The sequence below is a fragment of the Vulpes lagopus genome, chromosome 8 (genome assembly GCF_018345385.1).
Source record: "Vulpes lagopus strain Blue_001 chromosome 8, ASM1834538v1, whole genome shotgun sequence".
Classification (NCBI taxonomy): Eukaryota; Metazoa; Chordata; class Mammalia; order Carnivora; family Canidae; genus Vulpes; species Vulpes lagopus.
The window spans coordinates 122,628,588-122,644,773 of record NC_054831.1 but is presented as its reverse complement, the minus strand read 5'-3'; the positions used below and the strand labels follow the sequence as shown (position 1 = coordinate 122,644,773).

Below are 16,186 nucleotides of genomic sequence, written 5' to 3'. Positions count from 1 at the left end.
CCTTGTGAAAAGCATCTACCACATGCCTGGCATACAGCAGGTATTTTTATTAAATATTTTATTTAAAAAACATTTTTTAAGTAAACTCTATGCCCAAGGTGAGGCTTGAATCCACAACCCCAAGATCAAGAGTTGTATGCTCGACCTATTGAACCAGGCACCCCCATATAGCAGGGTTTATTTTTTTAAGATTTGTTTATTTATTTATTATTTTTTAAAGATTTTATTTATTTATTGGAGAGAGAGTGAGAGCTGGGAGGGGGTGGGTAGAGAGGAAAGGAGAGGCATAAGCAGACTCTGGCTGAGCACAGAGCCTAACAAGGGGGCCCAATCCCAGGACCCTGAGATCATGACCTGAACCAAAGTCAAACACTTAACTGACTGAGCCACCCAGGTGCCCCAAGATTTATTTATTTTTTAGAGAGCATGAGAGAGAATGAGCATGAATCAGGAGGAGCAGGGGGAGAGGGAGAGGGAGAGAAACTCAAGCAGATTCCCTGCTGAGCACAGAGCCTGACACAAGCTCCATCTCACGACCCTCAGATCACCTGAATGGAAACCAAGAGTCAGACACAAATGACTGAGCCATCAAGGTGCCCCTAGCAGGTAGTTCTGATAATTCAGTTTTGCTTCTCTGTGTCAATATCTTCCTAGAATAGAGTAAATTCTTTTTTTTTTTTTTTAAGATTTTATTTATTCATGAGAGACAGAGAGAGAGAGGCAGAGACACAGGCAGAAAGAGAAACAAGCCCCATGCAGGGAGCCCTACATGGGACTCGATCCCAGTTCTCCAGGATCAAGCCATGGGCTGAAGGCAGCACTAAACTGCTGAGCCATTGGGCTGCCCAGAGAGTAAATTAAATCGGGGGTGCCTACAGCCTTAGCCCAAGAAAATCTCAGCAAGAGCAAGGGAGGGGGTTGCAGGGAGGGAGAAGGGACCAGATTCCTCTGGTCTTAGGTCAAGAGCTAGTGAACTAAAGCTAAGCAGATCTACCACAAATTTGCAGTAAGATCCTGGGAACATCATTCGACCTCCCCGTATATAGTTTGTCACCTGTAAGATAGAAGTTGTTGACCTTAAGAGTTGCTGGGAGTTGTTTGTGTGGATGTGGGCATGCCCATCTCAGTGCCAGCCATGGGGAGGTGCTCAGGGAATGAGTGTTAGCTGGATCTGAGTCTAGGAGTTCCCTTTCCGGGCTTCCCTTATAAGTAAAGTCACTCACAATGGCTCTGTGGGGTCTGGCTTGGAGCCCAGCTTTGTCATAAAAGTGCTATGTGAGTTGGGTAAGCCACCTCATTTTTGGAGCCTAGATTCCTCCACTTGTGAAATGGCCAGCTTAGAGGTCCAAATCCAGATGCCCCCAGGAGCAGGCAGGTAACAAGACAGTGAAGTAGGTGAAGAGTTGATACAATAGGGGGTGGTAGGGGCTGTGGCTACCTAATGAGCCTTCCTAATTTAAGAAGGGCTGCCACTCATCCTGCTCATGGTTACAAATCAGGAATGTGAGCCCAGGTTACCAGACTTTTAAAGAAGCTGGTGGGGTTCCTGTTGGCTAAGTTGGTTAGGTGTCTGACTCTTGAGCTCAGGGTTGTACGCTGGGTGTGAAGTCAAAGAAAGAGAGAGAGAGAAGGAGAGGAAGGAAGGAAGGAAGGAAGGAAGGAAGGAAGGAAGGAAGAAAAAGGAAAGAAAAGAAAAGTAAGCAAGCTGGAAAGCTGTATTTTTAATTTAAATTAAAGCAATGGCAAGTTATCGGAGTTATTTAGCAACCTGTGTGGACCAAACAAATATAAAGCGAGGTTAAGAGAATGGACTCTAAAGTAAGAGACATTTGTGTGCCAACTTTACCACTTAATAACTGTGTGTCCTTGAACAAATAATTTAGCCTGTCTGTGCCTCACTTTTCTTATCTGTAAAATGAGGATAATTATTGCACTTGCTTCACATGCTGTGAGGGTTAGATAAGCAAAGATGGGACTAGGGTGAGGTTAAAGAGCCATAAACTTGGGTGTAAGATTTAAGGGGTAACCAAAAAACACGGCAATAAAGATAACCAATGTTTTCATGTAATATTTTAAAAAGTAGGGCTGCCTGGGTGGCTCAGTTGGTTAAGCATCTGACTTCGGCTCAGGTCATGATCTCAGAGTCCCGGGATGGAGCCCCAAGTTGGGCTCCACTCTCAGAAGGCAGCTTGCTTCTCCCTCTCCCTCTGCCACTCCCCCTGTTTATGCTTTCTTTCAAATAAATAAAATCTTAAAAAAATAAAAATAAAAAAATTTAAAAATAAAGTCAAAAGTAGGGGGGCCTGGGTGGCTCCGTTAGTTAGGTTCCAACTCTTGGTTTTGGCTCAGGTCATGATCTCATGGGTCATAGGATAGAGCCCCAGGTCAGGCTCTGCACTTAGTGGGAGTCTACGTGGGGATTCTCTCCCTCTACCTATTCTCTCTCTCCCTTTCAAATAAATAAATCCTCTAAAAAAAGTCAAAAGTAATTCAAGAAATATTATGATGAACAAAATATTGATATTTTAAATAAAGACAGGATCTGAACTTGTACCTGCATGACTGGGCCTCACTCACTTTACCCTAATACCAGCCCTATGGGAGCCTGTCTTCATTTTTATTTTTTTTAATTTTTAATTTAAAAAAATTTTTAAATGTATTTTATTTTTTTCTGTCTTCATTTTTAAAGTGAGATGACACACAAGGAAACACTTCCAGGCCCAGTGTTTCAAGGGTAAGAGAGAGAGAGCTTTGGACTTTGTTCACTGCCATGCTCCCAGCACCCATAATAGTGCTCACCCAGGGTAGGGTATTAATAAATATTTGTTGAATGTCAGAGACAGAGAGAGAAATAAAACATGTCTAACCTCAGAACAAGGCCTGGCACCAAGGAGGTGCTCAATAAAATAATAATGATGATGATAATTGAGAAGATAATGCCATTGGGTTTTAATCTGTCTTCAGGTCAATGGTGAACCTAGTGTATTTTATACTCAGAATGGATCATCTTTTTAACCACAACATGACAGAATTATCTTCAATAATAATTGTGAAATAAAACTAATAATGGCCAGAAAAGAAACACAGGAAAAATGTCCTTGTATTGACTTCATATACACACTCAGACCAACCAAAATTAAAAAAAAAAAAAAAAATTACAACACAAAAGGGAAAAAAAGTAACGGACCAATATATTTTAGTTACTATTTATTTATTTATTTATTTATTTATTTATTTTACAAAAAGGAACACGTACACACATACACAAGAAAAAGTGTCTCCAAAAGAGGCAGCAGGGCAGGGTTCAGAGAATGATTTGCACAAAGAATGAGAGAATTGCTAGAACTCAAGTTCTGTTCCTTCATTTTTTTTTTACAATCACTGTACTATCGTTGTTGATTTCAAATCTGCTTAAATGCGGGGATATGGGGACCTGAACGCCCCAAAGTGAGCTCCAATAATCCTGACCTGCTGTGAACTCTCAGATTGAAGGCATATGTTGGGGATCAATTGTGTAGTTGGGAGTTCCCCAAATTAGCCTCCATGTGGCATATGTTATTTATCAAAGGCTAGGTAATATATTTTGAATCTTTTTTTTTTTTATTTATTATAGTCACACAGAGAGAGAGAGAGAGAGAGAGGCAGAGACATAGGCAGAGGGAGAAGCAGGCTCCATGTACCGGGAGCCCGACGTGGGATTCGATCCCGGGTCTCCAGGATCGCGCCCTGGGCCAAAGGCAGGCGCTAAACCGCTGTGCCACCCAGGGATCCCCAAGGTTAGGTAATATAAATGCACCAATTTGAAGCCTACATATATATTCTTAAAATTCGTAATAATCACAGCAATTATTTAGAACTTAGACCAACAGAGAAAGATCTCTTGAGGAGGGAGGATTTTATCACTGACATTGTTTAGAATTGCCAGGGCATGGTGATAATAAAAAGCAGACCTGCCCAGTTTCATTAATGTTTTTAAATTCTCCACAGACAATGCACGCCTTATTTCTTGCACACAGAGGATTTGCCACCACCCTTACCTGATTCACCTCAGCCCCAGGCTACTACTTCTCGATGGCTAGCTAAAACAATCCCAAAGGCCCTTTCAAAGCTGACACTCCACTACTTTCTAATTCTGGATCTGCAAGCTGTTTCAAGCCGTGTGACCCTGGGTAATTCAGGTAATTTCTCTAAGTCTCAATTTCCCCGTCTGTGAAATGGGAACAATAACCCCAGCTCATGCCTTATCCCTGTAAGGGCTCCATGAGGTAGTGTGGGATAAGACTTTTTATAAAGAGGGAGGCACTGCATGTAGGTGGCAGTTACACATGCGGCAGGCCTTGATGACAAAGGTGATGTCCCTCTGAAGTCATATAGAAGTTGTTCTTGTGGGGCATTTGGTGGTTCAGGGGTTTGAGTGTCCAACTCTTGGTTTCAGCTAAGGTCATGATCTCAGGGTTGTGGATCAGCATGGAGTCTGCTTGAGATTCTCCCCCTCTGCCCCTCCCCCTACTCATAATCTCTCTCTCTCTCTCTCAAATAAATAAAATCTTTTTTTAAAAACAATTTTATTTATTTATTTGAGAGAGAGAGAGAGAGAGAGAGAGAGAGAGAGAGCATGAGGGAGGCTGGAGCAGGGCAGAGGGAGAGCCAGACTTCCCACTGAGCAGGAGCCGGATTCGCGACTTGATCCCAGGACACTGGTAGCATGACCCGAGCAGAAGGCAGACGACTAACCGACTGAGCCACCCAGGCATCCCCAAATAAATAAAATCTTAAAAAAGAAGAAGAAGAAGAAGAAGAAGAAGAAGAAGAAGAAGAAGAAGAAGAAGAAAGAAGAAAGAAGAAAGAAGAAAGAAGAAAGAAGAAAGAAGAAAGAAGAAAGAAGAAAGAAGAAAGAAGAAAGAAGAAAGAAGAAAGAAGGAGAAGTTGTTCTTGAATTGAGGATCCGGGATAGGGAAAGGGGATCCAGTGGGTGCTGGACTTTGCAAATCACTGAGCGTGACTATTTCCTTTCAGGAAATGGCTAGCTCCTCTTGGCCCAGAGGCAGGGAACTGATGGCAATGACCCCAGCTTCTCGGCTGCTGTGATGGAGCCCAGCTGGATGAAGCATTTCCCTTCCAGGGGTAGATGGCAGAGGCAGAAGCTGGGTATGAGGAAAATGCTGATGCCAATTGGCTCCTGTCTTTAGAAGTATCTTGAAATTAGCTTACCTGCTTGTTTAACTGTCTCTCCAAAGAGAATGGAAGTTCCTAGAGCAGGGGTTGACAAACTTTTTTTCTCAAGAGCCATCTAGTAAACATTTCAGGCTTTCCAGACCATATGGTTTGTGTTGCAACTACTCAACTCTGTTGTTGTAGCGCAAAGCAGCCCTAGACTATACGTAAACGGAGCATGGCTGTGTGCCAATAAAACTTTATTTGTGGATACTGAAATTTGAATTTCATATATTTTTCACATGTCATAAATATTCTTCTTTTGATGTTCTCAATCTTTTAAAGATGTAAAAACCATTCTTAGCTCACAGGCGTACAAAAATAGTAGGTCAGATTTGGCTCATGGGCCATAATTCACCCACCCCTATCCTACAAGGTAGCAACCCTCTCGGTCTACTCCTTTACTGCATCCCCAGAGGCCGCAACAGGGCCCAGCACATAGCTGGTACCTGATAAATATCTACTGATGACCAACTGCTTTCTCTTTTGTCCCTTGACCTTCGATTCCTTCTCCATCCTCTCTAATTAATAGCAGCAAGCTTCTGCCTCACCCCCAAGCTCCAGGGCAGGGGAGGAGCCCCCTGACCAATTTTCCAGCAGTCTGGGGACTGTCCCACCTGCACGCTCCTGTTCCTCTTCTTCCTTTCTGACAACCCCATCTCTGGCCTCATTCTTTACCAGCCTTATGATCACAGTCATGGGAGTGCCTTTAAACCAAAGCCTCTTTTCACATCTTCATGTCACACCAATGGAGAACCCATGTAGTGACTCTCCAAGTCCCAGCCTCCTGCCCTCTCCTCCTGTGCAGGGGGAAGAATTAGGAGGGAAGGGAAATGGGCTATGATTGTTACTTGCCATTTCTCTTGAGCACTTATCATGTGCCAGGCACCACACAGATATTTTATTGCCTGGTCTAACTTGATAAGCCACCCCTTGTTTACAGATGCAGAAACTGAGGCTTCCTGGGGTTAACTAAATGCTCGGAGTCACATAGCTAGGAAGTGGCAGAGTCGGGATTAGAGCCCAGGTTGGTGTGGCTCCATTCAAAAGTATGTTTTGAGGGCTTGCCATATGCCAGAGGTATCCAGGGATACAGCAGTAAACAAAACAGACAAGTCCTGCCTCATCAAACTTTATTCTACTGGGAGAAATAAATAAGAGCAAACAGGTAAATAGGCAGTATGATTGCTGGTAGGGAGGCAATCCCAGGAGTATGATAACATAGGTAGGTGATGCCATTGATGGGGCGCTATTTTAGATAGGGCCAGTTCTCTCTGAAGAGGTGACATTTGAGCAGAGGTGTGAATGAAGTAAGGGAGTGAACTCTGAGAGCCAGAAAAAGAACATTCCACGGGAAGGGGACAGCAGGAGCAAAAGCCTGAGGTGGGAGCTACCTAGCATGTCAGAGAGCAGTAAGGATGCCTGGTGGCAGAAAGGCAGTGAGTGAATGGTAGGAGAGACATCCTGGGGAGCAGGGAGCGGGCTCCCATGGGGCTTTGCAGCCCAGCAAAATCTACAGATTTTATTTGAAATGTGATAGAGAAGCCACAGGAGTTCAAGCAGGGGAGTGATGCCACCCCCAACCCCTAGGCCTCGATGAAGTTGACTAGAGACTGCACCCCCTTCCTCATCTATTCACCACTACCCACTGTCTGCACTCTGTGAACCCCTGTGCCCCCTTCTGGGCTTACAGTGTAGTGAAGTGATTAAGAGCACTGGCTTGGAGTCCTAGAGATCTGGATTCTCAGCCCAGCCTGCAATGCTTACCAGCTAGCTGTATGACCACAGGCAATCCTGCCCCTTGATAAGCCTCAGTTTTCTCATCTGAAAAATGGGGACAATGATTTTTATCTCATGGTGGTGTTGGGATGATTTGATGAGCTCTTGTTTATAAAACAACTCCAAGCAGGCCAGATTGTACTCTCTCAATAAGCCCTCATAGTTGGTGATTATTATTTAAATACTTAGCCAAGCTATGGCATTTTGTAATTGCTTGTTATAGATGACAGCCGTTATGATTATCCCTCTCATCGTGTTCTACCTGTTGCCAGGAAACACGTGTGCCAAGACCCTCCTCTACTGAAAGGCTAAGAAAGAATGATGGCAGATCCTCTCCAGAGGCAATGTCCTGTGCTCTTGAACATTTATAGCAAGCACATGCCCAGGCTGCATTAGAGAGACCCAAAACTTAGCCCTTGGCCCCTGTCAGTTCAGCCCCACGCCAGAAAATCTCTTTAACAGGATACAAAATAATAACTTCACTTGTGTCCAGCAAAGCCCTTTCATGAGTCATTCATTTAACAAACACCTCAAGTGACCGCCCAGAACAGCCTGTTCTAACCCCATCATTATTATTATTATTATATTATTAATAACTAGCATTTATCCGCTACTCATGGGGTTAGATTGCCTGAGTCTGAGTCCCAGAGTTACCATTTCATACCTAGATGATGTTGGAATATCACTTAGCCTCTTTGATCAGGCAGTGTGCCAGGCAGTGTGTCAGGTGCCAGGAAGACAACAAAGAACCAAGGTGGGACTCCTGCCCTCTCAGAGCTTACTGTGCAATTGAAGAGCCAGATTTTTTTTTTAAGATTTTATTTATTCATGAGAGACACACAGAGAGAGAGGCAGAGACATAGGCAGAGGGAGAAGCAGGCTCAATGCAGGGAGCCCGATGTGGGACTCGATCCTGGGACTCCAGGATCACGCCCTGGGCCAAAGGGAGGTGCTCAACTGCTGAGCCACCCAGGCATCCCAAAGAGCCAGGTGTTAATCAAATAATCACAGAAACACAGGTAAAGGTACAATCTTGGGAATTATCCATTGCTAGGAGAGTGTATAACAGAGAGATAAAGGAAGTTGTCCTGGAGGAAGTGAATGTGGAAATAAGCTGGTTTGAGGAAGAGGGAAGACAGTTTCAAGTACAAGGAGCAGTTCAAAGGCCCTGTGGCAGGAGAACTGAAGGAAAGTCAGTGTGGCTGGAGCCTAGAGGGAAATGGGGGAAACTGTGAGCTGATGCTATATCAGGATCACTGCCTTATAGGTGATTTTTGGTCTCCATAGCTCTCTGCTGAGCGGCTGCTACCACTACAGCACAGACAAGCCAGCTGACCTGCTCAAGCTGCACAGGCAGGGTCCAGGTGTCCTCTGGGCTCCCATTTCCCAGCATGACCCACCACTGCCTTTCCAATACCCTCGGGAGAGAGGACATAGGAAGTGAAACTTATTCATAGGAACGCACAGTCACTACTCAGTCCTTGAGATGATGTACTTGATAGGGAACCCTTTCTTGTGATAAGGGAAAGGAAGAAGGCCAGGAGCCCCAGGAAAGGGGGCAGATGGATTGTGCCTGCTTTCCCCTCAGTTCCTCTACTCCTGCTCATCTCCCCCATCTCCTTCTCCCAGTCTTTTGCCCTATGCTCATCTCCCCCATCTCCTTCTCCCAGTCTTTTGCCCTAATGCTCTGGAGTCTCTTCCTGTCTCACTTCAAGCCGGCTTGCAGCCAGATATTTGGCACCTGTGTGATATCTGTTCCATACCCCAGGTAGGATCACTAGATTTTAGCAAAATACAGGATGCCCAGTTAAATTTGAATTTCAGATAAACAGCAATAGTTCCTTAGTCTAAGTAAGTCCACATATTACAATGCTAGCCCTGAGGAACAGGGGTCGGGGCATTGCAAACTGGTTCCAGGCAACCAAGTTGGCTGATACTAACACTGATGTCAATAATGGTTGCCGCCTCTGGTCCAAGCTGGTTTAGCTCCCACCTTTTCTCATCAGGAGGCAGAGAGGGAGTGAACAAGAGAACAAAGTTTGGGCTCACATTGCCAGGGTTGTCTCTCAGCTCTGCCATTTCCCAGCTGTGTAACCTCAGAAAATGGGATGCTTAATTTCTCTGTCCTCAGTTTCCTCGTCTGTGCACTGGAGACAGTAACAGCGCCTACCTCATAATGTTGTAAGGATTCAATGAGTTTATACAGGTTAAGTGCTTAGAACAGTGCCTGGTCCCTAGTAAGTACTGGGTGTGTGTTGGCTGTAATTCTTTATGTAATCACATCAGACTGAATGTAAACTCCATGAGAGCAGGGGCTGTTTTGTTTATTGTTCTATCCTCAGCATCTAGAAGCAGTCCAGGTACACAATATATCCTCAGGAAGAGGGTCTGGCATGTAATATGTAGGGATAAATGTTTACTGAATTAAAATGAATGTAGAGGTGCCTGGGTGGCTCAGTACATTGGACAACTGATTCTTGATTTTGGCTCAGGTCATGGTCTTGGGGTCCTAGATTGAGCTCTGTGTCAGGCTCTGTGCTCAGTGGGGAGTCCACTTGGGGATTCTCTCCCTCTTCTTCTGCCCCTCTCCCTGCTTACATGCACTTTGGCTCTCAAATAAGTCTTTTAAAAAACGGGGTACCTGGGTGACTCAGTCAGTTAAGCATTTGCCTTCAGCTCAGGTCATGATGCCAGGGTCCTGGGAGCTAGCCCACAAGGGGCTCCCTGCTCAGTGGGGAGTCCACCTCTCCCTCTCCCTACCCCCCACTCATGCTCTCTCTTTCTCTCTCACTCACTTACTTTCCCTCTTAAATGAATAAATACAATCTTTTTAAAATAAAATAAAATATAAAAATAAAATAAAATAAAATAAAATAAAAGTAGTGCTCGGGATAGACCCAAAAGATTTGGATTATAATTCTTTCACAGATAAGGAAACTGGTTTAGAGATATACAATGAGTTAGGTTCCCAATGTTGAGGAGGTAGTAGAGCTAGGATTCAAATAAAGTTTTGTTGGGTTTTTGGGGGAATCCCTGGGTGGCTCAGCAGTTTAGCACCTGCCTTCAGCCCAGGGTGTGATCCTGGAGTCCTGGGATTGAGTCCCACATCGGGCTCCCTACATTGAGCCTGCTTCTCTCTCTCTCTCTCTCTCTCTGTCTCTTATGAATGAATAAATATTAAAAAAAAAAGATTTGTCGGGTTCTGGATCACCTGGCTGGCTCAGTCCACACAGCATGTGAGACTTGATCTCAGGGTTGTGAGTTCAATTCCCATGCTGGGCATAGAGCCTATTTCAAAAAAAAATTTTGGCGGGGGGACGCCTGGGTGGCTCAATGGGTTAAGCATCAGACTCTTGATTTGGCTCAGGTCATGATCTAAGGGTTGTGGGATTCAGCCCCAAATACGGCTCTGTGATAAGCAGGGTGTCTGTACCCCTCTCATAAATAAATAAATAAATAAATAAATAAAATCTGTTAAAATTTTTTTGTTGGGTTCCAGTCTTTTCCACTGAAAACTCAATTCACTTGCTACTCTGGGAAAGTCGTGGAATAAAGGGAGCATCTGGATTTAGGAGAAAGCCTCACACACTTTGATTTCTTAAAAGTCCCAATCTGCACTTGACCAGCTGGGTGACCTTGGGTAAATCACCTCATCCTTGGGAGGCTGTTTTATGATTGTAAACTAGGTGGTGGGAATTTAAAGAAATCACAGGTTGATGGAACTGGTTCACAGAAGATTGTTTTTGATAATCCTTTCCATCCCCCTGCCTTAAGATTTATTTATTTATTTACTTATTTATTTGAGTGGGGGAGGGGCAGTGGGGAGAGAGTCTTACCAGAGGCAGGGCTCAATCCCACTGCCCTGAGATCACCACCTGAGCCAAAACCAAGAGTCCCACACTTAATCGATTGTGCCACTTAGGCGCCCCAACCATCCCCCTGCCCTTGGAACAGCTCTGCAGATAACTGGCCATTCTGCGCCACCCATGAACCCTGCAAGCCCATCCCCCCACTACCCCACCTGTGAATAAGTCTCACCACACCTGGAGCCCTAATACCTCTTTAGGTGGAGGCTGAATCTCTCCAAGCGGAATCTTTCTCCCTGGCCTTTAACTCCAAGTGGAGCCCAAGTGTCCCTCAACCCTGGGAGTCTGGTCCCTGCCCTCCTCAGAGGGGGCACAAACACAAATCAACCCAGAGCTGGGCCTGAAGTTGCAGAGATTGTGGGGAGACCTGGGTGGAAAACGGCCCGCTCTAGGACAGATGACCAAAAAATGTGTATTAAGAAATCACTCTGGGGGCGCTGTGGGTCCCGATGGTGGCAACAGAAGAATGAGTAGGAACCTACCTGGAGCTGTGGCGCTAACATCCTCAGGGATCTCTAGGGCCTCTGAGGGGAGGGCCCGAGGGCGGGGGCGGGGGGGGCTAAGTTCCTTTCCAGCCGCTGCCTGGGTCGGGCCGGGGCCTTGGGTGTGAGTGCGCGCGTGGGGAGGGGAAGGAGGGAGGCGGGAGGAAGGCGCTAAAGGAACTGGGGGCTTCCCTCCCAGAGGAGGAAGAAGGAATAGCTGGGGCGTGATTCCTAACGAGCAGATGAGGGGAAAGCGACGACCCCGGCGCGGTCCGCACGGGGAGGTCCCGCACGGGGAGGGAGGAGCCGGGAAGGCCTCTTCCCCGGCGGGCAGAGCCCGGCCAGGGGCTCGCGGCGGAGGCGGGGCCTGCCGTCCGCGCGCCGGGGGCGGGGGTCCGCTCCGGGAAAGCCGCGCCGCGGGGGCTGGGGCGGGGCCTCGGCGGTCCCGCCCCCCGCGCAGGTAGCCAATGGGCGCGGCGGCGCCGGGTGACGGAGGGAGCCGAAGTGCGAGTGCCGCGGCGGCAGCGGCGGCGGACGGCCCGGCCCGAGCGCGGGGGTCTCGCGGAGGGCGCGGGGTCGCGGGGGCGCAGAGCCGGGGACCCCGGGACCCGGGAGGCGGCGCGGCCCGGGCCGGCGGAGGAGCGCAGGCGGCCCGGCGGCGGCGCGATGCCGCTCGCCCAGCTCAAGGAGCCCTGGCCGCTCATGGAGCTGGTGCCGCTGGACCCGGAGGTGAGTGAGCGGGGCGGGGGACGGGCGCCGGCGGCCGGCGAGCCTGGGTCCCCACGGGGGCGGGGCGGCTCGCGGCGCCGCTGCAGCCTGGCGGGCGCCCTCGAGGGCGCGAGTGCACTCCGATCTCTTGCCCTTCCTCGGCTCCACCCCCCATGCCCCGGGTGTGAGTGTGTGTGTGAGGGACAGTTCCGCCAAGCGCCCAGAACCCCCTTAGCTCGGAGAGGGGGATCCCGCGGGGCCCTGGGATCTGGCCGGTCTCGCCCCACACACCTACGACCTGTACCGGGAGCTGTCGGAGCGTCCTCTGTCAGCGCAGATGGGCAGGGCTGCGGTGCCAGATGTCTGGGATTCTACGGGAGACAAGGGTCATGGGAACCCCACGTCTCCTTGACGTCTCCCAGCGCCTTACCCCGAGAGCTCCCCGCTTCTCTGTTGCTGACCCTAGCAGGATTACCCCTCTCGGCCCTTGGCAGTTGTGGAATATGGGGTGACACCACCCGTCTAGGGCTGACACTCTTGGTTTTCCTTGCCCCAGGGCTAGGGCCAGAGGATACCTGTGTCCCCTACCCTAGGCTGTGGAGAAGAGACAGGGGAAGAGCCCTTAGACCTTGTGAAGATCATCCCTGGAGACAGAGAGGACCTTGGTGCCTGCCTCCTTTCTTGTGAGCCCTCCCATAGGAAGGGTTGGGCCCCTGGGGCATTTGGCCTCTGCCACCTTGCCTCTCCCAGAAGCAGCTTCTGCCCTCTTCTGAGGATTCTGTGGTGCCAGGCCCTAGGATGCAGAAGGCCAGCTCTTCCTGTGCCCATTGACCCCCAGGGTCAAGGTCAAGAACCTGAACCAGCAGATTAGGAAAAGTTTCCCCTCAGCCTCATGCTGGGAAGGAGGCAGATGAAACTCCAATTCTACAGGGGTGTGGGGGGGTATAGTGGGAGGGTGTGAAGACCTCAGTGAGCCCGGGAGCCAAGGTGGTTTTTCTCCTGGCTTGGTCCCTAGGCCCTGCCTACCTCCCCTCCTCTGCCTTCTCTTACCTGAGGCAACCACCAAGTCCCCTGCCTCTCAGGGCCATAGGTTGGGATCAGAGGACCCCGGATCCCCAGCACCCAGGGTGTGCTACCCCTTTAAAGGGATGGTCATGGCTGACACTGGCTATTGGAGGGTGGGCGCGGCAGGATTAGGTAACCAACCTGAAGGTGCAATTTGGAGTAAATTGCTCTGGGATCCCTGCCATGGGGTTTTTACAGGCCCTGCACGACTCTCGGAGGTTCTCTCGCTGACTCACCCTCTGAGGTGAGGAACACTGCCCTCTGCAGTAACCCCCCCTCCCGCCACCGCCCGGCAGGCCTGGGGCGTAAGGGCCTGGTTGGAGGGGCGCTCCGAGGTGGATTCCTTTGCCCTGGCATGCCCTTGTGACTTAGGCCTCCCTAGAGGAAGGTAGGCTGGAAGGACTTAACCCAAGGACTTACCTTGGGTTATACTGGTAGGAAGGGCAGACACCCTGGAGCTTGATTCCCAGCACAGGGCACTACTTCCTGCTTCCCTTTGGGGAGTCCTGGGGCAGGGGACCAGGTTTCAACAGGAAACTCAACTCAGTTTTGAATACTATTGCACCTGAATTCTGTGAGAGGAGAAGGCTAGTCCATTTCCTTGCATTGGGGGCGTTGTGATTTCTCAGAGCTTCACCTTGGAAACGCTGTGTGACCCTCAGCTGGTCCTTAGCCTCTCTGCATCTCTGTTCCTCCAATGGCCAGTGCTGGGTTCTAGCTTCATGCTTCCTGGGCCTGAGAGGTGCAGAGCCCTGGGTACTGCTGCCTCTTCCCCCCTCCTCCACTCCATGGAAGTGCCAGCCGACTGGGTGTTATTGTTTGGGTAATAGGAGCCACGGGGCAGCCGGGGCGCTGGTTGGGCTGTTCTCACCGGAGAACAGGGCCTCGCTGTTCTTAGCCCGGCCGATATGTAAGCGATACAGTAGCCTGACCCGCCGGTACGGGCGCTGCCACCGGCTCCTGGCCGGGGAGGAGGCAGGCAAGGGGCTGCTGGGGGCATTTGGCAGAGGCTTGGGATCTGGACTGCCCTGCCCTCCTCATGACGCTGCTGAAAATGGGCTGCTGGGAGGCAGGGCCTGGCCCAGGTGGAAGTGTGGGTGAGGACTCTGTCCGGGCCTTCCCTGGCCCTGCTGAAAGCAGTCACCTTCTCCTTAGCTCAGCCCTGCCATGTATAGAACTTTCCTATGTGCCACCTACCCTGCCTCACCTGTGTTACCTTATTAAAATAATTCTCAAAACAACTTCTCAAAGTAGGGATTATTGGGGTGCCTGGCTGGCTCAGTCAGTAAAGCATGCGACCCTTGATCTAAAGGTATTGAGTTCAACCCCCATGTTAGGTAAGGAGCCTCTTTAAAAAAAAAAGATTATTGGGGTGCCCGGGTGGCTCAATTGGTTAAGCATATGCTCCGCCTCATGTCAGGATCTCAGGGTCCTGGGATGGAGTCCCACATTGGGCTCCCTGCTCACGGAGGATTCTCCTCCTCCTCTGCGCCTCCCCCCACTCGTGCTCTTCATCTCTCTCTCTCTGAAATAAAATCTTTTTTAAAAAGGGATTATTACCCCCATTTCGTATGGAACAGCTGAACTCAGGAGAACTGGCCTTTGAATTAACGTCAGAGACAGGGTAGGAGTCCAGATCTCACGCTGTCTTCTACTGAGTTGGGGGGGGGGGGGCTCAAGGATGGGCAAAGGCTGGGATCAAACTGGCCCAGGTGGAAGGTACTCCAGGAGAGGCGCCGGATGTTGGCAGACTCTCCTTGTCTTGCAGGGCCTCTGTCCAGCCTTTTCGGAGGGCTGGTGATGCCAGCCAGCCCTGGCACCTGGCCCCCAGCCTCCAGCAGTGTGCAGGGCTGCCAGTGCTGGGCTCTGACCCCAGCTCCTGGGGCTGCTTCCTGCCCGTGAGGCACGTGCTGCCTTTGTCCATCTGCTGCCTGGCTTCTCCAGACGCTGCCCTGAGCCTCTCTTCTCAAGACAGAGCTACTTGGGTGGGAAGGAAGAATGCCTTTTGGAATCCATCTCTGACCTCTGAGTAGGGGGCAGGTGGTCTGGGGCCCCTAGGCAGCTGTCCTATGAGCAGTGCTCTCTGAGGAAGAGCGAGAAGAGTGGGAGAGGCCAGAGGGCCCTTCCTATACCAGCCTTTTTAGACAAGGTCTTTCACTCAGTATTCTGTAAGGTCAGCATCATTGTCCCCTTACATTCATTCATTTATTCATTCATTCAGCAAATATTTATTGAGTACTTATCATGTGACAAGTACTATGCCAAGCAGCAGTGTAGCTGTAAACAAGACAGACCCAGCTTCATGGTACAGATGAGAAAACTGAGGGTCAGAGACATGATGGGATAGACCGAAGGTCAGAGTGCGTGGCCGGCAGAGCTGGGATTAGCAGCCATGTCTGTGGCTGCAGAACTGTGTTCTTTCGACCTCCCTGTCCAACAGTCAGGCCAGAGGGCACGTGGACCCTGCCTTCCCAGGACCCTCGCTCTGAGGGGATGCTCACCTATGGTCTCTTTACACTGGCAGTCCTTTCTTCAGGGTTGTGCCTCCCTTTCTAGAAACTTGTTGTACATCAGCTCTTACAGGCATGCAGTTCCATGAGGATGGCGCCCAGGCCAGAGACCCTGGGACTGGAGGCAGCCAAACAGGGCCTGTGGGGTCCCCACACCTCTGGGTGCATCCAAGGCCTCCTCCCCTCCCTCACTGAGGACTTAGGCTTGCAGCCATATGACTTTGGGCTGTGGCCCCGTGTCCCATCACCTGCTAGCTGAGGGACCTCAGGTAAGTCCCTTAGCTCTGAGCCTCATCTGAAAAATAGAAGTACTGAACCTCCTCTGGTCTTGCTCTCTTTGCTGAGCTGGGCTTTTGTGTGATAGTCTGTGTGCTGGACCATGAGCTGGGCGCTAGGGAAATGATGATGGACAAGCTAAAGCTTCTTTCTGAGTTAACCTGTGGTTTGGTCGGTGCTGTCAGGGCCCAGAGAAGGGAGGAGAAAACTTATGCTTTGTGAACAGAGGAGAAGATGTTGGAAGTGAGTCCTGAAAGAAGGCCAGAAGTTTGCCAAAGTGACAAGG

General features: G+C 49.5%; 1 protein-coding gene across 1 annotated transcript in view; it reads left to right on the top strand.

Annotated features, from left to right (window-relative positions):
• The first annotated feature begins 11,854 nt into the window (after positions 1-11,854).
• RPS6KA1 (ribosomal protein S6 kinase A1) overlaps positions 11,855-16,186 on the top strand; it is a 37,267-nt gene continuing 32,935 nt past the window's right edge. Inside the window, exon 1 of the mRNA XM_041767836.1 lies at positions 11,855-12,070. Within this exon, the coding sequence (XP_041623770.1) occupies positions 12,008-12,070 (63 nt within the window). The 5' untranslated portion in view covers positions 11,855-12,007. The remainder of the gene's footprint in view (positions 12,071-16,186) is intronic.